The sequence below is a fragment of the Pyrus communis genome, chromosome 10, assembly GCF_041283825.1.
Source record: "Pyrus communis isolate YQ-2024b chromosome 10, ASM4128382v1, whole genome shotgun sequence".
Taxonomy (NCBI): Eukaryota; Viridiplantae; Streptophyta; class Magnoliopsida; order Rosales; family Rosaceae; genus Pyrus; species Pyrus communis.
Genome location: NC_142574.1, coordinates 2,048,407 through 2,074,691, shown reverse-complemented (window position 1 = coordinate 2,074,691; position 26,285 = coordinate 2,048,407). Strand labels below are relative to the sequence as shown.

General features: G+C 37.4%; 3 protein-coding genes across 3 annotated transcripts; 1 reads left to right on the top strand and 2 right to left on the bottom strand.

Moving 5' to 3' along the window:
* Positions 1 to 1,119: 1,119 nt before the first annotated feature.
* On the top strand, positions 1,120 to 14,311 carry LOC137727620 (RNA cytidine acetyltransferase 1). The gene is made up of 26 exons (XM_068466445.2): positions 1,120 to 1,373; positions 1,617 to 1,708; positions 1,810 to 1,981; positions 2,085 to 2,207; positions 2,744 to 2,917; positions 3,150 to 3,260; positions 3,352 to 3,485; positions 3,621 to 3,714; positions 4,420 to 4,518; positions 5,560 to 5,696; positions 5,934 to 6,022; positions 6,404 to 6,527; positions 6,641 to 6,728; positions 6,807 to 6,906; positions 6,985 to 7,037; positions 7,264 to 7,440; positions 7,556 to 7,593; positions 9,636 to 9,729; positions 10,141 to 10,320; positions 10,442 to 10,532; positions 10,631 to 10,700; positions 10,771 to 10,918; positions 12,220 to 12,348; positions 12,524 to 12,649; positions 13,701 to 13,766; positions 13,870 to 14,311. Exons 1-26 carry the CDS (start codon positions 1,269 to 1,271, stop codon positions 14,128 to 14,130), a joined length of 3,075 nt encoding a protein of 1,024 aa, XP_068322546.1. The 5' UTR covers positions 1,120 to 1,268; the 3' UTR covers positions 14,131 to 14,311.
* A 476-nt stretch (positions 14,312 to 14,787) lies between these two features.
* LOC137727621 (uncharacterized) lies at positions 14,788 to 17,977 on the bottom strand. The gene is made up of 5 exons (XM_068466446.2): positions 17,391 to 17,977; positions 16,312 to 16,400; positions 15,739 to 15,916; positions 15,216 to 15,284; positions 14,788 to 15,097 (listed from the first exon to the last, which is right to left on the bottom strand). The coding sequence occupies exons 1-4, from the start codon at positions 17,580 to 17,582 to the stop codon at positions 15,219 to 15,221; spliced, it is 525 nt and encodes a 174-aa protein (XP_068322547.2). The 5' UTR covers positions 17,583 to 17,977; the 3' UTR covers positions 14,788 to 15,097; positions 15,216 to 15,218.
* Positions 17,978 to 18,660: 683 nt separating this feature from the next.
* Positions 18,661 to 24,273, bottom strand: LOC137728992 (protein PHLOEM UNLOADING MODULATOR). The gene is made up of 4 exons (XM_068467809.2): positions 23,786 to 24,273; positions 19,983 to 20,377; positions 19,382 to 19,572; positions 18,661 to 19,272 (listed from the first exon to the last, which is right to left on the bottom strand). The coding sequence occupies exons 1-4, from the start codon at positions 24,163 to 24,165 to the stop codon at positions 18,871 to 18,873; spliced, it is 1,368 nt and encodes a 455-aa protein (XP_068323910.2). The 5' UTR covers positions 24,166 to 24,273; the 3' UTR covers positions 18,661 to 18,870.
* Positions 24,274 to 26,285: the final 2,012 nt, after the last annotated feature.

Below are 26,285 nucleotides of genomic sequence, written 5' to 3'. Positions count from 1 at the left end.
ATTATATTTTTATTTACTTATAAGTGACATACTGAAAAGTTTTAAATTTGAATAGATCTAGATTCTCTCATCTCTCATTTTACCTTTCTTTCTCTCTCATAATATTTGAATGCATAAGATTATGTTACGTCAACGTCTTGCGCTGACGATTTTTTTTATAAGAGGAGAAAGAATAAAAAACGTGTGAGAGGAGAAGATGAGAGAAGCAATATTCTAAACCTAGGCGCTCAACGGCTGGTTGCCGTTCCGATTAAGGGCTAATCGGTAGAAAAATCGGATCACCCACTAGCTAGCGTTAGGCGGGACACTAGGCGGGGCAAGGCTAGGTGAGGGCTAGGCGGGACAAGGCAGCGTTGGGAGGCAATAGATCAACTAAGGTTTTAGAGCTGCACCATTTCATCTTCTCTGCCATCTGAGTAAAAAAAGGTTGTGCAGGTCAAGAAGAGAAGAAGAAGACAATGAATAGTAACCTTTTAAAATAACCTAAGGTTAAACAACATCGTTAGTTTGTTTTTCTTAAGTGAGAATTTAATGGGCTTCCGCACACTTTAATGGGCTTGTCCACCCAAATAGTAAAGTCCAAAATAAAGCTAGTCAATCTGTTAATGAGAGTTGTCAATTAACTGTTTATTATACTACCTATTAATTAAAGGACATTCTTTGTGAACTAAAACTAATGAAAATGGAAGTATAGTTTTTTATGAGTAAATATTTACATATTTATAATAATAAATACTAAATTTACTTAAATCTGCCTAGGCCGCCTAGCCACTTCGGCGCTAGGCTCCAATCCAACACCCGACTAGCATCTAGATTTTTTTAACAACCTTGGAGAGAAGATGAGGAAGAGTTGGGAATTAAAGGAAAGAGAATCTGATCTCGGTTAAATATAAGGGTGTGATATCCACACATCCCGTTTTACTTCTCATACATCTTTTTAATTTTTGACCGTCGAATCGGATGAATTACAGAAGATCAACGGACAAAAATTATCAAGAGGTGTGTGAGAAGTAAAATGGGATGTGTGGATAACACACTCCTAAATATATCCTGAGTCACAAGTTGAATACAATTTTTTCGATTTTCATATTTAGCTTTGATAACAGCCGTAAGATAGCCAATCAACGGCTGAGATGAACATAATATATGTCCGCGATGCTAGTCTCTTTCTCACTGGTTCAACAAAAGGCTTAAACCCTGCCCGACGACAACTGCCGTAGTTATAAAGCAAGTATAAACCCTGAACCCTAATTGCAGAGAGAGAGAAAATGAGGAAGAAGGTGGACGAACGCATCCGGACCCTAATAAGCAATGGCGTCAAAAACCGGCACCGCTCCATGTTCGTCATCGTCGGCGACAAGTCCCGTGACCAGGTACTCCTAACTTCTTCTATTCCCTATTTGCTATTCCTATTGGATGATGAGTTTTGCAATGAATTGAATTGGGCAGAAAATTGTACCAATTTTACATTTTTTTTGTTTTGTTTTTTTTCAGCTGCAAATTCTACTCACTGAGTAATACTAAAAACCTCAAACAAAGAAATTTTATCGAAATTTAACCGAAAACTAGTTCTGACGAAATTGGCTAAATTTTATTGAAATTTATATGGTCTTCAGATAGTGAATCTTCATTATATGCTAAGCAATGAAGTAAAAAAATCACGTCCGACTGTCTTGTGGTGCTACAAGGACAAGCTTGAGCTCAGCAGGTTGGTTTATTTTATTTTCCTTTCTTTCTTTACCTTGTTATAACGCGGAATTTTGTTTAAAAAGTATTGATTCGTTTCATTTGACTGTTTGATTGATGCAGTCACAAGAAAAAACGTGCTAAGCAGGTAAAAAAGATGATGCAAAGGGGGCTGCTTGATCCCGAGAAGGTTGATCCTTTCTCACTTTTTGTTGAAAGTGGGGGATTGACTTATTGCTTGTACAAGGATTCAGAAAGAATTCTTGGTAATACCTTTGGAATGTGTATACTTCAGGTAACTTAAAACTTATACCAACTTTTCTGGTTTAGCCGACGACTCCCTTTTTATAATTAATTGAAGTCAAGACAAAGTTTGATCTTTTTTCTGCTGCGTTTAGGATTTCGAGGCCTTGACTCCAAATCTACTAGCAAGAACGATAGAGACAGTTGAGGGAGGTGGACTAGTCATATTGTTGCTTCGTTCTCTAACCTCACTCACCAACCTCTACACCATGGTTATGGTATGCATATAATAATATATCTTTCTCTTACGCATGCACATTAATAATGCTTAGTTTTTAGGCCGGCATGGTTATGCTTATTATATGATGCTAAATCTGGAAAACTAGCTGTGTTAAAGTTTCCCAGTTTATTTGTAATGATTTGCTTGGCTACAAGAAAACTTTTTGTTTATTGAATTGCTTGGCTACAAGAAAACTTTTTGTTTATTGAATTGCTTGACTTTCTTTAAGAGAATGCTGCTAGACATATACGTTTCCCAGTTCGACCTAAGTAGGCTAGTTGTTTCTTTTCATATTCTACTGCAAAAAAGAAGAGGAAAACAACTAGGATTTCCTCATAATATTGTTTTACTTGTTGAAGTAGTTTTGAGTTGTACTGCATTATGTACTTTGAACAAATATAGCAATAGCCATGCACCACATACTATATTTGATAGCAATTCTTTCATGTCATGTTTTATTTGCAACACTGTTTTTTTGTTCTCTCAAATACAAAATATCTGTATACTAGTCTTATCACTGCCTCTTGATTTCAGGATGTTCATGATAGGTTTCGAACTGAATCCCATTCTAAGGCTACTGGGCGTTTTAACGAGCGTTTCTTATTATCGCTTGCGTCATGCAAATCATGTGTAGTCATGGATGATGAGCTGAATATTTTACCAATTTCATCTCATATGAGGTCAATTACCCCGGTTCCAGTTAAAGAGGTAATCTTAAATTGAAGGAACTGATAAACCGAGGCATGCTTTATTTTCCTAGCATCTTATGCCAGGTTGAAAAAAGAATAAAAATAGTTTTGTCAGTATATGTTTAAGCTCAATGGTTATTAGGATAGTTTTTAGGAGTTCGTGATACCATTATTCAATACCTTATAAGAAAAATACTATTGGTGAATGAAGCTTTGACAACTTTTTTCTTGTCTTCTGATCATGATTGAAGGACTCTGAAGGGATATCAGAGGCACAAAGGGAATTGAAGGATTTAAAAGAGCAACTGAGTGATGCCTTTCCAGTTGGCCCTTTAATAAAGAAATGTTGTACGTTGGACCAGGTAGGTTGTTCTCCTGATTTGTATTAGTTTTTAAGCCTTTATCATGTGTACTAATATGACTCAAAGTTTGAGTTGGCAAATGTTTCAACAGGGAAATGCTGTTGCTACATTTCTTGATGCAATCTTGGACAAGACACTCCGAAGTACTGTTGCCTTGCTTGCTGCTCGAGGCCGTGGAAAATCGGCTGCACTTGGTTTGGCGATTTCGGGAGCTATTGCTGCAGGGTAGTATGCCTTTTACAATGTATTAAAATTGTTTGTGTGTGTGTAGATGTCATTTAAAACTGTTTTTGTGTATGCGTAGATGTTTACACTCATATTAATGTACTATGTTTTGACAATACAAATATATCTTCACAGGTATTCAAATATCTTTGTAACTGCACCCAGCCCTGAGAACTTAAGAACCTTGTTCGAATTTGTTTGCAAGGGTTTTGATCAACTGGACTATAAGGTATGTCATTTTGTATTCCTGCGGGTGGTTCTAATGTGATCTTTAGCAGTCTTGTCAAAAATCTAATTCTTATTAATTAAAAATCCACTTTCCTCTAAGATATGCGCCTTCTCGTGAGATTTAACTCCCAAATAAGCCACAACCATTAGCAAATAACAATATCTTAGAACATACACTACTCCAAACATTTGTGACAAGAGTTGCTAATTGAAAAGGGTAATGCAAACATATGTGATCAATACTCGCCTTTCCTTCCAGCTAGGAGATATGGAAGGATAGAGTTGTTAGGAGCATTTGACAGGTATTAGTTTTCCTATGGATTATCAACTCTACATAAGTCTGCACTTTATGGGGGCCTAGCTTTTTAACTCATCTTATATGTCTCAACCACAATGTCAGTTCAAGGTTCTAACGAGGAATGAATTTTCTGAAAAGTTGATTGATAAGAAAATTGTAGATTCTCTATCTTCATCAGTTTAGTTATGATTCAAATGTTGATGAATTTAATTTTTTTTCCTGCTAAGTTAATAGCTTTTACGGTGAAATTGTTTATTTATCAAGCATTTTGGTGTTTGAATGTTTTATTCTGTGAACTACATTTTATCTTTCATTAATTGTTATATGGTCATTCCTTTTCTTCATTTTTCAATCATTTATTTCGAACGCACTAGTTATTGAGCTTGCTATTGTAACCTATGTTTACAGGAACATATAGATTATGATGTACAGAAAAGTAGTGACCATTCGTTGAAGAAAGCAACTGTACAGATCAATATATACAAGCAGCACAGACAAACAATTCAGGTAAAATTATATGGACATTTGGTTACATGTGTGGTATGCTGTGTGAGCAGGTGTTAGAATAATGCTGTAATCTGGGTAGTAACTATGTTAATACAGTTTCATGTAATGACTCACATGCAAATGTTAGTACTCCATATTGATGAACTCTTAATGTTGTACATCCCAACTTAGCTCATTGCAGAGCAATAGAAGAATCTTTGAGAACTATTGTGGGGATTTACAAAAGAATTCTTGGGAAAGAGTTGGGCATTCTTATGGCTTCTCTCTCTCTCTCTCTCTCTCTCTCTCTCTCTCTCTCCAACCAACTCGGATATTTCATTTTCAGTAATTTTGTTAGATTGGGGAGTTGCAGTGAGATAGTTGTAGATCTGTTTTATAATGATGGAGGTGAATGTTGAGGCATTCGTTAGGGCTGTTTCGTTTTGATGGTGGACTTCTGGTTCACTGAGTGTTGTACATTTTTTTAGCCGTTTAATAAAATCTCTTTTTCTATAAAAAAAAAAAAATAGCAATACGAATTTTGATTAGTCAGTTGATGTAAAAACACAAATACATGGAGTAATTATTATTCATGAAAAGGTGATAACCAAGTTGTAATAGAGAATATTTTTCTATTGGATAGCCGCATCACTGTTGCCATGAGTTTGTTCACCTTTTGCCCATCAAATGTCATGGGTTGTGTATGCCCTCATATATGATTAGTGGTTATCTTTGCTGGACTTTTCTAAAATTTTATTGTACTTGTGCCCAAGTGCATCATTTTTGTTATTGGTGTGAGCATATTGAACACAATTTAGATGGTTTGTAATTACTGAAGCTTGATTCCAAAACCATGTTCCTGAAACACCAACATTTTTGGTCAACCTAAGGTATTTTGCTGGCAATCATCCAGCATCTATGGTATAGAGTCACTCAACATGCCTGTGAGAGTGTGAGGTGCTCAAGACCTTTATACCTCATGTAGCCTAAAAGAAAGAAATTGGTACCACTCATTGCTTATGGGGGCTAGCTGTTTTTTACTTTTGGTACTTGTCCTTGCAGTATATACGGCCACATGAGCATGAAAAGCTTTCCCAAGTTGAACTGTTGGTTGTTGATGAAGCAGCTGCTATTCCACTACCAGTGGTGAAATCTTTGCTTGGTCCTTATCTGGTCTTCCTTTCATCTACTGTTAATGGGTAAGAGTCTTCCATGTTCTTCCTTCATGTCGTGTATTCTTATCATGTGTTCTTTATGTTGGATGTAATGGTCTCATGAAAGTTCTTTCACTTTTTGTGAACTGTTTCCACTTTTCCTTTACTCATGCTTGATGTTTTTCTTTTTATAAGTTTAACTGTTTAACTCTGAATGCAATTTTTGGTCAAAAAAATCTATGTGGTATTTAAATACTAAAGGACATTCTTTTACACTGAAAGCTATGAAGGTACGGGTCGGTCTTTGTCCCTAAAGCTTATACAGCAATTGGAAGAGCAAAGCCAAACGTCTGCTAAAGGGCCTGTATCTGGTATGCTTACCCTTCATCGGCTGTGTATTGTATTTTCATCTTGACAGCTTTTAAATGGGGTTGATCAAAATCTCTGATCCCCCCAAAATTTGAATTTATTTTCAAATTTTTATGTTTCAAATTTGTACAGAATCCCTTGTAACAGTGAGGATTTGGCAAATTAGAATTAAATTAGCTAGAATTTGCGGGGTAAGAAACTAGGTTACTGGTGTTTTTTTTTTTTCCTTTCTCTAGGATGAAACTTTACACATTTGCTAACATTATTGTTTCTTAAATATTCAAACGGTTGGCTCTTGCAAGTGAGTAATTAATATGTTCATTTTAAAACTATTTTGTGATCTTTGGACAATTTTCTGAATTGATGGATGTCCCTTACTGTAGGTCGGCTTTTCAAAAAGATAGAACTGAAAGAATCTATCAGATATGCTTCTGGTGATCTGATTGAATCCTGGCTTCATGGTTTACTTTGCTTGGATATCACAAATTATATCCCTAAACTTAACGGGTAAGAACAACCATGCTTAAAAATTCAGAACTGAGGAAGGTGGTACCATCTCCATTATAACCATTGCCTTTATTAATGATCTCGCTCTCTCTCATCTCTCTCTTTGCTACTAGGTTACCTGCACCAAGTGAGTGTGATCTGTACTACGTTAACCGTGATACACTGTTTTCATACCATAAAGATAGTGAGTTGTTCTTACAGGTAACTACATGTTCAAGTAATGTTGACTACTGATTCTCATTTTCATGTTAATAAACTTACATATTCTAATATTTGCAGCGAATGATGGCTCTATATGTTGCTTCCCACTACAAAAATTCTCCAAATGATTTGCAACTAATGGCTGATGCCCCAGCTCACCACTTGTTTGTACTACTTGGTATATATGCTACCGTTAGAACTGGTCTTTCTTCTTTTGTCGATATTGGCTGGACTTAATTATAATTTGCACGTGCAGGCCCTGTTGATGAGTCAAAAAATCAGCTTCCTGATATTTTGTGCGTCATTCAGGTTTGTCTGTCTTCCCCTAGTTCCGGACTATTATTTCTTTTAGTGTTTCAATTTGGATTCAGAATATGTCTACGGATACCCAAAATTTTATTGGGTTTTTATTTATTTATAATTATAATTTATGTGAAATAACAAGAAAGGACAAACTTTTAACATGTACTTCATCTTCTATAAAACAAAAATTCTTTGATGCTCAACATTTTATGTGCTATAATTTTGCTCTTAGGTATGCCTTGAGGGAAAGATTTCTCGTGAATCTGCAATGAAAAGTTTAAGCGATGGTCATCAGCCCTCTGGTGACCAGATACCATGGAAATTCTGTGAGCAATTTCAGGACACTGTTTTTCCCAGTCTCTCAGGTGCTCGGATTGTACGAATTGCTACACATCCCAGTGCCATGAAGGTATTCTCTCTTTATGGTTCCCAAAGCCATATGTATCACCAGAATTTTGTTGAAATGGTATTTTATAACCAGGGATCTGTTGAAATGGTAATTTAATTTTCTTTGTTTGTTGTAGATTGGATATGGATCACAAGCAGTGGAACTATTGACAAGGTATGCTCCTCTTTCAGTTATTGCTGCCTAAAGATTTTTGTAGATCACACACATGATCCGGATGTCTGTGTGGATGACTAAGGTGTTGAGAAAAATTGACTGAGTGATTCTTTTAGCCCAATATGTCTACACTTTGAATGACAAGATTGAAGATTCTCGGCCTCAATCAATGCTTCAAATTGCTTTCTAATGTGTATTGCGATTACAAAACCAACCATATATCTATATATTTTAAAATAATACTTGGGTACATAAAGTCACAACTAGAAATGTGAGTTTCATGCTTTCAGTTCACTTGGTTTGAAAGCTATAGAACACACCATATTGGTGCAGGAAAATGATCACTTGAATTTGGAACATGGGTCATCCTTCTAGTTTCACCATTTGTGTATCTATGATTTCAACTTTGATATGCAGATGGCTTTCTCGCAAAAGATCTCTCAAGTCATATGATGGTAGTTGGAGAAATAAGTGGAAAAATATAGAGGATTAGAAGTGATACCATATTAAAACAAGGTTATGTTGGAGACGGAAAGGTTTAGAGTAGCAGAGTTGGTGAGGGGTTATGTTGGGGAACTTAAGTCTTTTTCATCTAAGTTTGGGTTATATTTCTAAGAGTTGGGAAAAATTCGCTAAAGCAAGGCTAATTTCCGAATTTCTCAAAGGAAAGGAAAAGTCGTCCATCGAAAAGATAAGGAGTCCAACTAGAACTTACTTCAGAACAGTTACAGTGAACATTATAACCCCGCCCGTCTGGAGAAACCAAACCGTGGGCATGTTCTGAATTGCTTTGACAATGGATCCATGAACACATCTAGTGTTAGGATTTTGGCTCGTCAAATATGTCCTAATTGGTTTAGGATTGTTTTAGGAAAATTAGAGGTATGCCGATTCTTGTCCTAGAGGGATTAGGAAAGAATTTCAGTTTTCCTTATTCAATTTAGGTTTGGATTTCTAGAAGTCTATTTGGATTTGGATAAGTGTAATTTCCTAGTCCACTTAGAAATAGGAATTCAATCAGCCTTGGGACATGTAAGCTGACCCTATGCCTATAAATAGGGTGCGGCAAGGCTTAATTTTTAGAGAGAAAACAGCCAGAGACAGCCGAGAGTTTTGAGATTAGTTCTAGTGTTTGCAAAAGTTCTGTAATCTCTATTATTAATCAAAGGAGCGGTGATTTCTCTACCTGGAGAAATCACAATTGGACGTAGGCAAAAGTTCTGCTGAACCAGTATAATTCTTGTGTGTTTCTACGTTTTTCTATATTTGCTAGTTTAGTCTATTGCCGTTGGTTACATTAAGGAACAAGGTCTAGTGGGCGTGTTTTTTCAACATCTAGGAAGTTGCTATCCTGAAGAAAATCCATCTCATCCCTATTATTCTTGAGAAACTCTATAGTTTATTTCTATCCAAACGATGGCCAAGATTTTGCAGTGCCAACAGTTGAGCTTACACTTGTATGTTTAAACAATGATTGGAAATTTTCTTGGTAATTGAAGTTTCCAGCAGAGAAAACACTACAAACAAACATAAGTAGCAGCATTTTTAGGATGATAATTTAAAGATAGACCTTCATTGTTGACTGCACAAATTATTCTACCTTTTTATATAGGTCATACATTGATTCTGACCTTGTATACTTTTGGTTCTAGATTTTTTCTTGAACTTCTTTTTATCTCTCAACCCAAACATGTCTGTTATTCCTTGGGCCCATAAATCCATCTACTATTACTGCAAATGTTGTTGGGGACACAGATATAAGGAGTGGCTGATGTGGACATTCTAGTGATACCTCTGGTATGTATTATGTGCTATGTGGGTGACGTTGGATTGCTTTTGTTGGGGATCTAGACATAAGGAATGTGTGTAATATGTGTAATGCATTGCTCTTGTATAATGGAACTCGTAAGTACTTCATTATTGAGATAAAAAGTTTCTATTCTAACATTTCACTGAATCTCTTTGGTTCTAAAAGTTGATGCTTCACATTTATGCTTTTATATTTGAAAAAATGGGAGTTTTAAGGATTTATTTCTCCTCAGGTACTACGAAGGACAGTTTGCTCCTATTTCTGAACTGGACATTGAAGATGTTTTTGAGACTCCACCACTCAAAGTCACAGAAGCTGCTGAGAAGGTCAACTACAATCACTCAGCATAGTTTCTTTGGTGCTTTGTTTTTATTTTTTATTTTAAATATTTATAATTAACAGGTTGGAGAACTGCTTATATGAGACTGTTCTACATATTATTGAAAACTATTGTTGGAGGACAGTTTTGTAAGTCAGAGGTCTGTGGTAAATGCAATGCTTGTTCTCTTGAAGTGTTTGAGTTGGTTAAACTTCGTCCTGTTTGAGTTGGTAAAAAATTTCTGTGTTTGAATATAATTTGAACTAACTTTTGTGAATGATCATTTGTCGTGTTAATTTTAATCATAGTGATATCAAAGTATATCATGTATTGGTTTGTTTGTTTGGGATTAATCAACATGCCTCCTGTGCCTTGATATTGTTTATCTGAATGTTACCTATGTCTATTTTACTTGTAGGTTTCATTACTGGAAGAAAGTATAAAACCTAGAACAGATCTTCCTCATTTGCTCGTTCATCTTCGTGAAAGGCGACCAGAGAAACTCCATTATATTGGTGTCTCCTTTGGGCTTACATTGGACCTTTTCCGTTTTTGGTGGAAACATAAGTTTGTTCCATTCTATATTGGACATATTCCAGTTAAGATGGATTCCCCTCCTGACACTGAATCATTTATCCGTTAACTGTTTTTTGAATATTATCATTTGTGAATGAATGATTGATTAAACAATAATTTTGCATTTCTTTTCAATGTAATAGAGTGCTGTGACTGGGGAGCATACATGTATGGTCCTCAAATCTTTGAAGAATGATGAACTTGAAACCAATGATTTTCGTCCATTCTACCTAGGTGGGCCCATTTTTATTTGGAGAACCTCTGTTCTATTTAGATTTTTGCAGATTTTGTGTACTTCAGTCCACAGCTTGATTATTTGTTGGCTACCCCAGATTTCAGGAGAAGATTTTTGAGACTATTGGGTTATAGTTTTCGTACAATGGATTATAGGCTTGCTATGAGGTACTATTAAAAGTTTCCTTCTGATAAGTGCTTATTGTTCAAGTGCTCATACTAACTTGTAATTATCCAGCATCTTAGATCCTAAGATCAATTACAAGGATCTAGAACCCAAATCATCTACCGTAGATGGATTCTTACAGTCAATCACAGACTTACTTTCGCCTTATGATATGAAGCGACTACAGGCCTACACCAGCAGTCTTGCTGACTTTCATATGGTAAGTTCTCTGAACAATGGTTGATTGCCGACTTGCCCATCATAGTGCTATGTACTGTTTTGGGATTTTTGTCTTAGGATTACCAATTGATTCCATGCATTCATGGTAGAAAAAAAAGTAATGTTTGCATTACAAAACAAAATATACCTTCCCTTTAGAAAAAATTAAATATTTGCGTTACAAAAATATGCTTTCCTTTATTAAAAAGAAAAAAGTAATATTTGCATGACAAAAGAAAATTTGTATTCGCAAGTGGCCCTTTACAACAATGGTGGAAAGAAGTTGAGCCTTTGCATGATGGCGTGGGTTCGAACCCTGTCAGTGACTAATCTAACATCTAATCTAACAAAATCTATCGTTTGACAAAAAAAAAAGGAAAAAAGAAAAATTGTGTTCCATTGCGATAGAATTATCATCTCAATGTGACAATGTGATTATGTGATTATGATAATTGACAGTCCTGGAATATTTGTTTTCTTACTATGGACAATCTGATAACATGATTGTGATACAAATTACTCTTGCAATTTTTTATGGATAATCTTTTTCAAAGTGAACTATTAGGACATTTTGTGTTCAGTTATTTATCTATGTGTATATATCTGTGCAGTTGGGAAGTCCAAAAAATAAAACACTGAAAGTACAAAATTGCTATTTTGAGGGGGGGATTTGTTTACTTTACAAGTAATTTATGTTTAGGATTCTGTGGTTGATGTTTCATCCCGTGCTGTGTTACATAAAGTTCAAAATTGCTTGTTAGAGAGCAGAATTTGTTTAAAGTAATTTGTGTTTATAATTCTGTGGCCAATGTTTCAACCCTGTTCTCTGTGTTACATAAGAAGATGAGAGAGTTGCTTGAAAAGATGAAATCAATAATGGTTAGGCTTTTAGACCCCTCCTTTTCCCCTCCCACCCTAAACCCCTTGTGGGTATTCCCCTGAGGGAAGTGAACCCATTTGTTGTGAGGCTCTCAGGAAGGTGCAGTGCAGCCATGATCGATGGCCGTGTTGGTCTATATGTGTTGATTATGGTTTTGAGTGGATTATTTGCTTCCTTCTCTTTTTCGGAAAAACAGCCAGTTTGAATGTGCCAACATGTCTTCCTCCGGTTAGGCATAGATTATTGCATTTTCATCCTTAACTATCCACCATGCTAAATCACCCGAGAATTGTTTTTTAAAATTACAGTTTAAACCCTGGGGTCCATTTGGAAATGAAGTGTTATTTTATAAACAGAGATCCTCTTGTATTCTAGTTATTGTTTGTTTATACATATGTCAAACTTATGTTTTTGTTTTACAGATTTTGGATCTTGTTCCAACGCTTTCACATCTGTATTTCCAAGAGAAGCTTCCAGTGACATTGACTGGTGCCCAGGCTTCCATATTACTCTGCATTGGCTTACAAAATCAAGATATCTCCTATATTGAGGTTTGTTTCTCTACTTGTTGCTCTTGTGGTTTGCTTGGCTATACCAGTCGCATAGATGCGAGCGTGCACTAAAACTCACTTGCAAAGACAAAACACTGTTCTTGGTGGCTTCATTTGTACCCTTTATTTCATTCTTTATCAGGTGTAAATTTTTACTTACATTCATGTTTTCCAGGGGTTGATGAAATTGGAAAGGCAGCAAATATTGTCTCTCTTTATAAAAGTTATGAAAAAGTTTCACAAATATCTATATGCTATTGCATCTGAGGGCCTTGAGTCAACCTTGCCTAAACCAAAAGAAGTAAGTTCAGCAAAGCAGTAACTTTTTTTGTTCTTATGGAAAATACATGACAAGTTGGTGGTTTCTATTTCTTTTCACGTCGTAGAATGTTTTATGATTCTCGTAGGCTTAACAATATGATACTGACGTGTTTTGCTCATGAGCCACTTTGGTGAAAGCAATTCTCTCCGCACCTGAACTATTTTGTTTGATATGTTATCGTTAAGTTTACACTTTTGCATTTCTTTTGCATACAATCTCCACCAGAAACAATTTTTTTACTTATAGAGAGAAATTTCACAATTCCAACATGTCTATTAAGTTGTACGGAATTTCAATATGCACTACAACATCTTTCCATTATGAACGTATAGATCTTCACATGAGAAGTTCTTTTTAAAAATATATTGCAAGATGATAAAAATTATATATATATATATATGTATGTATGTATGTATGTATGTATGTATGTATGTATATTTTGTGCATAACTAGGCTTTAGTTAGTCTCGAGCTCAACTCCTGCACACATGTGAGGCTTTGCAACTGACTTGATAGGGCTTGGTTGACCTCATCATCCTTGAGAACAAGAAATTAATAAGTAGGCAACTTTGTTTTTTATGCAATGTGGGGCTACTGCACGGATATTGCCTGTTGATATGGATGATTTGCTTGTGAGCCTAAAGAGCTGACCATGACAATCTTGGATTGGATGCTTGGCTCGTTTAGCTTATTTGGGTACCTTGAACGAGCTTGTGCTGAGCTTCATTAAGCAGCATGCAAGCAGTAGTTTGGTTCGTTACCTATTTATAACCATCTTTTATCGCCAGCAGGTGTAAGATTACTATTACGTCCCAATGAGAATGAGAATGAAAACATAAACTCAGTTGTAGTTTCTAGCAGCAATATGCTTATTTATTTGATCAGTCGAGCAAAGCTTTGCAACAGAAGTTGTTTAATGCAAGCTTAACATTGTCTATTACATTATAAAATTTGTGTGCATGTATGTATGCTTTTGTGCTTTTCTTCTGCCTAAGTTGTAACTCCACTCTGATTCGGAAATTTTGGTTCAGACTCTCTTGGAACCTCACAAAATCTCTGTTGATGATGATCTCAATGATGCTGCAAGAAAAGTTGAGGTATGCTTTATTCCTTCCTTACCTTCCCTGTTACCCAACCTACCTTTCTCTTTCCTGTGTTCTGAATTCCAAGAGTTGGGCTGACTTGACTACGCACATACAGGACGGGGTGAGATCCAACAGAGATGAATCATTAGATCCCAAGTTGCTTCAGCAGTATGCCATTGGGGACAGAGATGCAGACTTTGAGAATGCATTACAGAATGGCGATGTAAACTTACCGGCTGGTGGTCTCGTTAGTGTGAAATCAAGTAGAAACAGAACGGATAAAGGTAAAGAGAGAGAGAGTCACAAGAGCGGGGAAAAGCGACGTAAAAATGAGCATGGCTCCAGCTCAAAGTCCAACAAAAAGAAGAAACATTGACATAGTGACGGTCATGTATGCAACTATTGTAACATTCAGTAAGAAGTCACTTTAAGGTACCAGAGGCAATAGTGATAGTTATGTATGCAACTGTTATAACATTCATTGCGTCGATGACGATGTATTTTTGACACAAACAGAAACAGGTATGCATCAGGAGATGACAATTTTGGTTCTTTAATTCGACTGTGACCTCAACTTCGTCTTTCATTTGTTTCCAAAGTGAGCCGAAATAAAAATCTGAACTGACATGATCGAACCATTCAGTAACCAAAATCGAAAATTTTCCAAACATTCGGTACGAGTATCGGTATCAAATATTTGTTAGTTGGGTAGTCGCTTAGTAAAATATTAGTTCAATACAAATCAAATCTTTGGTACATTAATAATACTTACAGGATTAAATCAGTCCCAGTGAATTTGATTTCGTATTTGCACATCTTTACTACAATTGACTCGTGCGCTTGTGAGGTAAACAGGAGTGCAAAATTGAAAGGAGGCATGCCGAAATAATTTCTTCATTTGATAAGCCATTGTTAGTTAGTGACTAATTTTGACATGGTATCAAAGCAAGCAGTAACTGAATGTCCAATTCAAGCTCCAACCGTGCCAAACTAAACAAGCCTAGAATAAATTTCATCACATATGAAATGAATGTCCCGAAGGCGATTAATAACGCCGAATATCATTAATTTTTCCAATTCATGGGTTTCAATCTGATGCAACTAATACGTGGTTGTGTATATCACAAAAGAAACTGACATCGTGAAGTTATTTTTCCTAAGCTTAAACCGCGCAATTACACCAATCGGATGAACAAAGTCTCATAGCTTTGGTACAAGCCAGTTACATACAAAACATAAAAAAGCAGAGGAACATCCAAGAACGACTGATCTTCCAGTGCCTTTCTTCATAAAATCCATATCCCCTCAGATGCGGCTGAATCGATTCGGTTCAACCTGAGAAGCTGGACCAACAAAAGAAGAGTGAAGAAAAGGGAAGGGTTAGAAAGTGGGGAGGGGGAAGCAGAGAAAGAACAGCTTGCTATAAGAGTTTTCTCAACTCGTGAATATTATAGAGCTCACCCGCTACTTCCTAACTTTCAAAGTAGTTTCTATTCGTTCGACAAGCTGATCAGCAGTCAAAGCACCCTCCTGCAAGTAATGAAAGCAAAATCATCAAAGATGTTTAAAATCGAACTGATGATGGTGAATCGGTTATGATTAATCTAGCAGTGGCTTGAACACATGCACAGAGAACATACAATATTTATCTTATTTAATATTTTGGATCAAAGAGGACATACATCCTTCAAATTCAACATTTCGGAATCAAAACCAAACAAAAGAAGAAGAAAAGCATGCGAAGCAACACACCTGACGAAATTGGAAACCGATGCATGTGCATACGATATCTTACAAAATCTAAAAAGTGGAATTAACAGCAAAGCATAACAACATTAACAATACCCCTCCATATTATGGCTGAACGAAAAGCTTGCAGTCAATATGTTATCAGACAGATCACACATTGCTAGGTATTTGATCGCCTACAAGAGACACATAATAATTATCTCCCAAAGGAAAAAAGAGAACAAATTCAACTTACAAAGCGGTCAAATGGCTCTCCATCCTTAAATATGATGAAAGTAGGCAATGCTTGTATGTTATATTTATCAGCAATGCTAGGATACTTCTCTGTGTCAATTTTCACAACCTGGATCTTGTCGTTCAGCGTAATACTGACTTCATTGAGGATAGGTGCCATAAACTGACAAGGACCGCACCTGTCAACCACATGTTATTACTTAATTGTCCGTGCTACCCTTATATACTTCCTTTCAAGGCAAGACAGAGAGAGATGGAAAACCTAAAAGGTGAATAGCTATCACGTTGTTTAGGAACTAAAAGTTTAACTGACAATACAACAATAATTACAATGATGCAAACTGTCATAGTAGTTTAAAAGTAATGGATCCTACGCAGAATCATAGATGAATGGTAATACAGCCTCATAGGATTATAGGACCATTTATTCGTAAGCCCTTGCAGATAGGTTAAATAAAGGGCTATTCTCTTACACACATGAGAGACGCACCTTTATGAGCATTCACTTTTGATATTAGAGAATTTCTGTATAAACAAAATAAGAAGCGAGATTAGATATACAAGCAAAGCTTACCAGGTTGCATAGAAGTCAACCAACACGGGTTTTTCGGAGGTAGCCAGCAAATCTTCGAAGGAGGAAAATGTTTGCTTCTTTGCTTTAACCTACGAAAATTAATTTTTTTTTTCAAATATACATGCAAGTACCGTATCACCAATTCGGTCAAACTTCGTAATTCAGCTATATAGGCCAAATATTCCAAAGACAGCAAGGAAAGAGTAAACACAGCTATTCGAAACTGTCACAACATTGTCCAGATGGATAACTACATAAGTGATAAGTCATATCATCCTCAATGGAAAGTGGCACCTGTAACTTGGGGCACAGCGAGTAGTGATAGGAGGACCGTTGATTGACTGGTACAAATAATTGACTTCTGATTAGATGATTAAAGAACAAGTGAGTCCATGCACGAAGGTCCCGAATATGGGCTCCTCACTGTCACTAGCATTCACATCTTTAGTAGATAGTATCCCAGTGTTATAATCTATACCTTCCATCCCATTCAATAGTTTTGTTTCTAGGTTTGTCCCTTCCCAACTTTATGCCCAAACGGTAGGGTAAATCAGATTCTCGCAACCTAATACCCCATATGGGTGACAATGTGAATTCGAATTATTTGGGAGAGGTTCAATACCAAACTAGTTTACCGATAACTACACGTGAGTGCGCCAACATCAAATAGAAACATTTCAAAGACAATCAATAGGGAGTTCCATGTCCTTCTTAAGCTCTATAGCATGCTATCGGTATCTCACTAACAGTTTACTTTGCTTGCACTTTCCTACGAATTATCTTTCTTCTCCCGAAAAGACTTTAATTTCGAAAACCCGAAAAACCGACCCATCTGGTTTTCTCACAACTTACAGGAAACGGAAAGGGGAAAGAAATACAAAGCAATTGGATTTCTTGCCATAAATATGATAACGATAAGATTTCCAGTTGTATGCTTTGCTCCCTAAATTCAAATTTTACAAACACAGAAATTTCAGAAAAGGAATTTAACTTGCGAGCTTCACAATTTTCAAACATTTTCCTTGATTTTCTCGGGAAACAAACAAACCGCGAAACTACAAAATCGGAAAATTGATTACCGGAGGAAGAATCCGAGGCCTTGAGTCCCGTGTTCCGATTCGAACGTGTCGAAGGTGTGATGGAAATCGCAGAGAAGTCGAGGAGGACAGCTTTGAACAAGAAGAAGAGGATGATGCCGCCGCCGCATCTATGCGAGCCATACGGTCAGAGCTGAGACAAGGAACCGCGGACGCCGTCACGGAAATCGCCATTGGATTGGACGCTCCGGTCAGTGAGATTTCGTCCGACGGATTCTTCTTCTTAGCTCCTGTTTGGATAATCGGAAAAGAAAATGAATACGAACAAATACTTCCAGGCTCCAGCGAAGAGCACTTGCGGTTCCGGCCCGCCGAGAGGAGATAAGATTGTGGTGTTGCTTCGGGTGTATGATGCTATGGTGGTGTTTAATTATTTACCGTTGGATTGTTGGAACAACAAAAGTATGTTGATCGGACGGATGATAAGTTTGAGAGGTGGTTGAGTCTTGTGAACCCGAATCGAAGACGATTCGGCGATCGTCTGTTTGCCTTGTTCCTGAGTTCCCGGAGGACGTTACTGTGACGTCACGTGCTACTGCAAACTGCACACTCCTTCACCAAATCAAAATGAGGCTCACCACTCGATTAACATCAATTTCTACGTTCGTACTATAAAATGTTATATTAAAAATATGAGGTGACAAAATTCACATAGGCTCGTATTTATTTTGATTATTTTTGCAACCTTATTTTTTGTTGGATTAATTATTAGAATTTAGATGGATCATTTGCCCAGATTATTTTTAATCTTTTTACACAATAGCTCCTTAACCACATTAGTTAGCCACGACGAGATTCCAAACTCATTGTAAATATATATACACAGATATCCTTCTCACCTGCATTGAGTCGAATCTGGTATCTCATCAATGCAACCCATGCATAATAGCTACTCGAGACTAGGTCTGTCAATTTCTTGTACAACTTGTTAAACAAATATGAAACGACAAGATAATAATAAGTTTCGAATCAACCCGCTAACGAGTCAGGTCACTATGGGATCACTTCTTAAGAACCCAATAAGATATCGTTTGTCAAATCTACACATTAGGCATGACAATTTCTTGTATGACTTGTAAATCTAAAACAAAACGACACGACCCGTAAATGAATCAAGTTCGGATTACCTATTAAAAACCCGTTAAGATAGCAGGCTTCACACGACACTACCTGTTAAAATAACGAATATGACACAAAAACAATACGAATACGAGAAATACAACCCATTTGCCAGGCCTACCCGAGATGTGCGTTTAAACAAAATATCAATGTTATCAATTAAGTAGAAAATGTAATCATTCACTAGCTTCATGTATTACATTTCAAAAGATTCTTTCCATATATCATGTGACAAAAATCTCAACCAGGTACAACACACAATTCTTCACAAAGTTCTACAAACACAAGCAACGACGATGTATGTCTAACCGTCTAAACCGTGGAAAGAAATCATGCCCGGAAATTATCCACCGCTTGTCAACGTCAAGGCAAGAAGAACAATGGTGATGGCAGTTACTATGATGGCACAAGCAAATAACCACATACCCGTGCTCGGCCCTTTGTTATTCTGGCTCTCTTGACTTCCCAACTCAACTTCTCTAAGAAGTTCTCTCACTTCATCTACATCGTAGTCCTTGGCAGCTTGGGTGAGTCGACTTTGAATCTTCTCAAGCATTGCAATCCTCCTTTCTCTGGATGCATCCTTGGCTGGCCACCAAAAACTTGTCATCTTCCAAAGAAGGATTCCCACATAAATGGCCACGACACAGTCTACGCTATAATGGTGACGTTCCCGTATTTCTCTCTGTGCAGAATGCCCGACAAGTAACCATATGATAACTGAGCTATAACCACCATAAGCTTCCTGCAACAATCGATCGGATTCATAGAAATAAAAATCAGCAGCACAAGTAGGTTGCTTCTTGGACAAGAAATGGCAATGGAGAGAAATTTCAAAACACATTAGGCAGTACCGTCCAGGCCATAGCTGTCAATACAGCAACTAGCATGTGTCCACTGTACACGAGGTCATTGCAGCCACCTCCAGCATTCTTCAGTAAATTATACCATGGCCCATCCATCGCGGTTGGTCGCAAGAATTCTATTAGGAAGCTCATTCGACCCCAATCTGGCCGGAAGTCCGCAAGTACTTTTCCAGTATCAGCTGAGGGAAACAAATAAAAAATGTTGTAACATACACAGCCACCTTATCCTCAAAGGGGGATGTATTTGCAGTAGAAAAGGGTGCAACATTAGAAATGTGGAAAACTGTAAAGGAAAGTACTTTAGAACCCAACTCTTTTACCTATATTTTTCTCCGTCCTTCAAATGAGGCCCATCTAGGACCCCATCCATGCGTGAGAATTGGGAAAAGAGTTTGGTTTGTTAGCATCTTTTTAATGTATAACTCATGCGGTGATCAATATTAGGAATCATTCATACGTTCCCAGATCAGCCCAAATTTGGGTCAGAAGGTCAGATAAAAAGGGTACTTTTGGGGCCGAAGTTGCAATTGAGGCAATGAAACCCAGGGGTCAGTTTGAGAAGAAAATGAACCTATTATGTAGTACTTACCAAAGGCCATATCCTGTCGTAATAATTCACGAATAGCATTAGAATCCGAAGCATATGGTACATAATACTTCTGAGCCCAGCGATGAGGATATGAAGGGACTGTGAAACGAGCAGTAGCACACCAAGGCCGGGCAGACGGCAGAACAGTTGATACAAAAGTTATGGCACGAAGAAGACGGCCAATACCCATGGTGAACATGTACCGTGCACCTAGTCCAAGGCCAGGAGCTTTCACAGAGTCAAACAGTACGGAAAAAGCCAACAGCATAAATAACATGAGGAAATGATGCAGTCCAATAATACGGGCTCTCAATATTTCAACTAAGGTATGAGGAAGTTTCTCATTCAGTGCCAAAAGCAACCACTGGCCAGTGTCTGGAAGAGGAGATGTACGACTGTCAAGTACCAAAAATGAAGAAGACAATCAGTTTTACTCTCATTAAATACTTAACTAAAAACTATGGCTAACAGTGCATGAGAAATGAAAAAAATATCCTCCCTATAGCGATGCTATGAAATACAAGAAAACATACTACATCAAATCATCTGATAGACCTTACATGTCATTGTATTAAATCATTCAATTATAAAAACAATGCCGAGGGCCTTTATCAAATAGAAATTAAATGAAAAATGTTGCTTACGCATGGAAATTAGACAAGAAAATTTACAAGATGATGTTTTTCCGCGTATTTTCTTTTCAGATTCCTTTTGTTTGGTTGATATTACATTACATTGTAACTCCTAGCAGCATAAGCTTTTGAGGTCTCATGGTCGCCTAACATGGTATTAGATCCTTGGTTGCAGGAGGTCCTTAGTGTGAATACTCCAATTTCTCATTCCTCACTTGTTTGCTGGTTCATTCCCTAACAGTTACAGCTTTTGAAGCACACATTTTTACATCCAAGCAAAGAGCTAGCAGAAGTGGAGCATAGATGCACAAATTGTTTTGTATGTCAGCACCCTAAATGCAAGTCAGATTGAGTTCTTGGATGTGCTAGCGTTCTCGAACAATATGGGGGAGTTTGACATAAATTATGGTTGAATACCAAGCAACTCTGTTATTTCATCATTAAGTCGCTTTATTGATAAGTTAGAACCCTATCAATCCTTCCAGAAAGAGTGGTGGTCCCAGTGGATATTTGAAATAAGGCAAAGTTGCATACCTAGTTAAGAACTTGATTGGTAAATGGTAATTGAAGGAAATAACCTTTTCTTGTTAGGTGAAAGCTTAAAGAAAGCTTTTAACGATCATTTATGGGAAGGACTAAAAGATTGGAGCAACTGAAGGCAATTTATACTTAATTTATACTTGTTGGTCCAAAGATATAATTAAAGAGGTATAAGAGCGAAGCTTAAGGAGCAGCTTATCGAGGTGTTCTAAAGGTGTTGTGAGCAGCAACAAAATTAATAGATACCACAGGCAGCATTTGCACAGTAACAAGAACCCAAGTTGAAATTCTGCAGCAACAAGAACCCCTACAACAAGCCGGAAAAGAAACAAAGAGAAAGAAGCCACAAATAAGTTATACCAGGGACATTTGTATCGAACAAATCTTTTGTGCACGATTTTAAAGGATGAAATGAAGGAGGTGCCTAGCTGTGCATAAGTTAAAAAAAATTCCAAGAAGAAATTGATATATGGAAACAGTTGATTGGAATGGAAGCACACACCATATACATGTTGCTGTGGTACACCCATCCCATCTATTTATTTCCCATATAGGAAGGTGTGGCCATAGTAACCCTAAGCCTCCTTCAATGTAACAGTTGGTTTTATTCCTCTAAACATTTTCTCACTGTATGGCCACCAATCAACTGGCCCATCGAACTTTTGCCTGACTGAAAAGCCATCAACCAGCATCCAACAGTAGGCCTTTTCTTTTTCCTAACTTTCCTAAATTTCTTACTGACTTATCAGAGTCAGCATTGACCTACATCCCACTCTCCTATCGAGTCTTTCCTGACTGAATGTCGATGACACAGCTCGGGCCAGGAATATTTCACTTCTTCAACTCAAAAATACTATAGGGATCAAAGATGTCTCAATTGTTTAGGTAAGTTGTATCTACCATAGGTTTACATGTAAGAAAACAGAATTGCTATGTGATTTATATCTCCTATCTATTTAGTTCTTGTTCAAATTTCTGCTATATTTGCAAAATATATGATAAAAATATGTGATTTGTGCCACTATTTGCATTTAAAACTGGTGGAATATAATTCATTTTCAGTTTTTATTCTAATTGCTGACTAATTCTGATGGAATGTATCTACAATCCCAGATCTCCCATTGACTCGATTGCCATAAGCCCAAAGGGTGGTCTTTGGAAGACCCAACATCGGTATCTCCTAATGTTCAATACGTTCTCCGAAAGGTTGTGTCATCAACAAGTGTTGCGGAGATTTTTATAGCCCGTAAAGGGCAGCCACAACCATGGTCTACAAAAGAATGCAACCACTTGACATATATTATACAACAAAACCAATCTTGATAAGATAATATGATATTTATTCATTCAAAAATCTATAACACTGCATTTTCATGATAACAGTCAAAGACAATCCGGTGTAAAGGTTTAGAAGAATCAATATGATAATTTCTTAGCTGAAAGATATGAAAAGACATTTCAGAATAACATACAAAGGCAGAACCTTTAAGAGAATTAAGTTTGCGTTATACGTGGGATGGCCTACCTAAATCTTTGTTTGGGCATATACATATTATGCTAAGTATTAGTACAACATTGCCCGCCTCAAGGACGCACGGGGCTACATGGCAAAGGGCTGAAACCCTAACTATATGCAAATCGTAGTAAACAAAAAAACTTTGAAACAGTTGCTCAACGAACAAAGGGAACTAAATTTCCCATACAAAAATTGTACCATAATTACTATCATAACTCATTAAAAACCAGCTCCCTACACACTCTATCTCAGTTTGGAATGGCATTGCAGTATTGCACTAGGATTTGCTTTAGGAAGTGCTGCTATTCACACACCCACTTTTACCTCTCACATACCCTTGTTAATTTTTGGCCATCGATCTTCTTCAATTCATTTGATCCAACGGCCGAAAATTGAGAGGGGTGTGTGAGAAGTAAACATGGGTATGTGGAGTGGTATTCCTCTTCACTTGTAAGTGAGAGGTCTTAGGTTTAATTCTCGCCAAAGGCAAGTATGAACCACATTATTGCTAGCCATTGTGGAGGCTAAGCCCACCCCTGTTCCTTAGTGTAGATAATACCGTTTGTTCAAAAAAAAAAAAAAAAAAAAAAAACATGGGCATGTGGATGGCACTACCCTTTGCATTAATGGGTAGAAACTGAGTTCAAACTCCTTGTAAGCCCTAAAAAAGGAAAAACTCATCTCCCTGAGAGTAATTGCTCACAAGAAACATACCATTAACAAACATTTTCGCTTTAATTATCTATATGAGCATTAAATCTGGCACTAATCCTTGCACAAATTGTAAGATCAGATCCTTAAAATGTTGGCACTAATTCTTACACAAAATTGACCAAATCTGGTAAGTAAATTAGCACAATTAACACAACAGATGATTCAGATTTTGCCATATTTAGACGAACTTCCAAAAAAACAGCACAATCAAACTCGACCCACATAATGTTTAGGAATTTAAAACCCGAAATAAAGTAGAGAACTCGAAATTCTGACTGATTAAACATGTGGGTCACTTGTATTTAAGCTCAATGAGCAGAAAATGCAGATCAAAATACGCACAGAGAAACATTGAGAGAGAGTGAATGGAAGAATAAGGAATAAGGAATAAGGGACAATACCTGTTCCAATCAAGGCCGAGGGCGGCGGTGACAAAGCGGACGCAGAGAGCTTCAAAGAGAAGAGCCAAGAGCATAAAGAGCATGGAACCGATGAAGGGAAAGACGACGCGAAACTCAGAGGTCCAGTGCTTGTAGAAAGGGACCCGACTGACGGCAATGACAGCGAGTACGGTGTGCAGCGCAGGTTGAAGACGGCCGTGCCAAGTGGGTGAGAGGTGGCGGAGGTAGTCGACTGCCACATAGGCTACGGCGGCGATTCCAAGTCCACCGGACCTCAGCGGCAGCCACCGCATGGTGGTGAATGAGAAAGAGTGAGCTGACGGCGTGGCTGGTTTAAAGAATACCGGGAGCTGGAGGTTGGGTCTTGGGGGTTTGAACATTCCAAGTATGTAGTCTACTCTCCCGTATTAATTTAGTTGTTTTGTTTTAGTGGGTTTCTACTCCATGCCACTTGGAAACGGATGTTTTTAACTTCCACTGGCCGGAATGTTCGATATCAAATTATTATTGGTTTATTATGTCTAATTTTAGGTTTGATAAACTGATTGTGTTTACAGTGTTCATGTCATACATGCTATCTTAACAGGTTGTGTCGTTTTGTTAACGACTCGATTTTTTAGCGGTCGTGTCGGTTTAACGGGTTATACAAGAAATTGTCATGCTTAATATTTCAATCTGGCAAACGATATCCTATCGGATTCTTAACCGGCGACACGATAACGACTCGACTCGTTAACTGTTGGACTCAAAATTTGTTATTTTCATATCATTTCGTGTTTAGTTAACGAGTTATGCAAGAAATTGTCAAGCCTAGTTCAAACCGATCTCTAATATTTTTGAAAAATGAAACCAAAAAATTTGGAACAGTCATCCCCATATAAAGCAAATAATCAGTTACTTAAAATCATCCTACTACCAGTGACGGATCTAAGATTTCAAGATTGGGGGATCCCAAGATAAAAGTTCAAAAAAAAAAAAAAAATTAGACTAGTTTGGTTCCATATCACTATTTTTTTATTGAATTTGGTTAATTGAATAATCAAAATTAATCAACCACATCAAGTGCCCTAGTGGTAAGGGCACGGATTTCGGCTCTCAAAACACAAAAAACAGGGAGGTCCCGGGTTCGAGGCTCCAAGCTGGTAAGTCTGCTTGACTGTGGCCAGGAGAAAGCTGAAATGCCTCTGTGAGTCTTCTAGGCCCTTAGAAGGGGTGAATAACCGTGGCTTACCACTAGTTCTCCCGCTTTAAATAATAATAATCAAGATTAATCTCAAAGATAATAAAACCAACAAATTCTACTCAACAACATAACGCATCAATTAATGAATCTACAAAGATGAAATTTGTTAATGTAACATATTGTTGACTCTAAAAATTACAAAGCCTACGTGGCGCGCAGGCCGAGTAATTAATAAGCTAACTACGTCCTTCGGTCGAATGCGGGGCGTGCCAACTCGTCGGCCGAGCTCGGCCGAGGAGTAAAATTTGTTGATGTTGCGTTGAGCGCGTCGGTGACTTCTTTATCTTGCGATTGCGGCCGAGGAAGGAACAATTCTCGGCCTTTGGATTCTCGAGCTTGAAGACAAGGCTGCTAGTTCTACGAAGTTCAATATCAAATTCGGCTTTTATGGTGCCGAATGTAGTAACCTGGTAACACCTCACTTCGCCGAGAAGGCTAATGAGATGACCTCTGCCAATAAGGATTTGAAAATCCTTCTCGACCGAGACTTGGATAGATAACCAGTCGGCCTCGACGCAGTGCTGTTTATCCAAACTGAAGGTGCTTCGGGAACGGCTGATTCTACGGCAACAGTGCTGTTTATCCAAACTGAAGATGTTCGCCGGTTGCCTTCACAGTGCTGTTTATCCAAACTGAAGATGTGTCGGCGGAAAAAGAAAATAAAAAATCTCAAGATGTTTGAGAGGTTTTGCGCAGGGCAGTTGGGTGTTGAATTGGAGGTCCTCTCTATGGTGTTCGCGGCCTTGTATTTATAGAAGCAGATGTGTGGTGCGGCTTCACTTGTGTAGAATTTGATTTTAATTCAAACTCAACAGCTAGAGTCTAGGTCAAAGACTTCTCAAGGTAAGCAACAACCTATCTTTTAGATATCATTTATCTTTAAACGATCCACTGGATATAGCCAATATTAGGCTTAGATAATCCAATATATATTAAGAGATAATATTATGATTAAAACCACAATATTATTCCTTAATAATAATTGAAAATTATCTCAACCACTTTATCATCCAACGGTCTAGAACTTTACTCATCTAACGGCCTTGATTGTATGGGCCGATAGCGTAAATTTAGGTCCAAACACATATATATTACAACTGGGAGTTGAGACTAGAGTTTAGGATTAAAAAACTTAAATAAATTTGGAAACAATTGGGAGTTGAGACTAGAGTTTAGGATTAAAAAACTTAAATAAATTTGGAAGAAATAAAATTAGACAGCTAGAGGTGGTGGAATGGCAAATGGTGTTAGGGGATG

Bases quoted from the DNA above. Each gene is read 5' to 3' on its own strand.
- LOC137727620 (XM_068466445.2), top strand. From the start codon at position 1,269: ATGAGGAAGAAGGTGGACGAACGCATCCGGACCCTAATAAGCAATGGC. The intron at 1,374-1,616 runs GTACTCCTAACT...TATGGTCTTCAG, and splicing joins GCGACAAGTCCCGTGACCAG to ATAGTGAATCTTCATTATAT. The intron at 6,729-6,806 runs GTAACTACATGT...TAATATTTGCAG, and splicing joins ATAGTGAGTTGTTCTTACAG to CGAATGATGGCTCTATATGT.
- LOC137728992 (XM_068467809.2), bottom strand. From the start codon at position 24,165: ATGTTCAAACCCCCAAGACCCAACCTCCAGCTCCCGGTATTCTTTAAA. The intron at 20,378-23,785 runs GTATTGTCCCTT...GGTACTTGACAG, and splicing joins CTCGGCCTTGATTGGAACAG to TCGTACATCTCCTCTTCCAG. The intron at 19,573-19,982 runs GTAAGTACTACA...TGTTTCCCTCAG, and splicing joins ACGACAGGATATGGCCTTTG to CTGATACTGGAAAAGTACTT.
- LOC137727621 (XM_068466446.2), bottom strand. From the start codon at position 17,582: ATGGCGATTTCCGTGACGGCGTCCGCGGTTCCTTGTCTCAGCTCTGAC. The intron at 15,917-16,311 runs GTAAGCTTTGCT...TGTGGTTGACAG, and splicing joins GTTGACTTCTATGCAACCTG to GTGCGGTCCTTGTCAGTTTA. The intron at 15,285-15,738 runs GTAAGTTGAATT...CATTACTTGCAG, and splicing joins GAGAGCCATTTGACCGCTTT to GAGGGTGCTTTGACTGCTGA.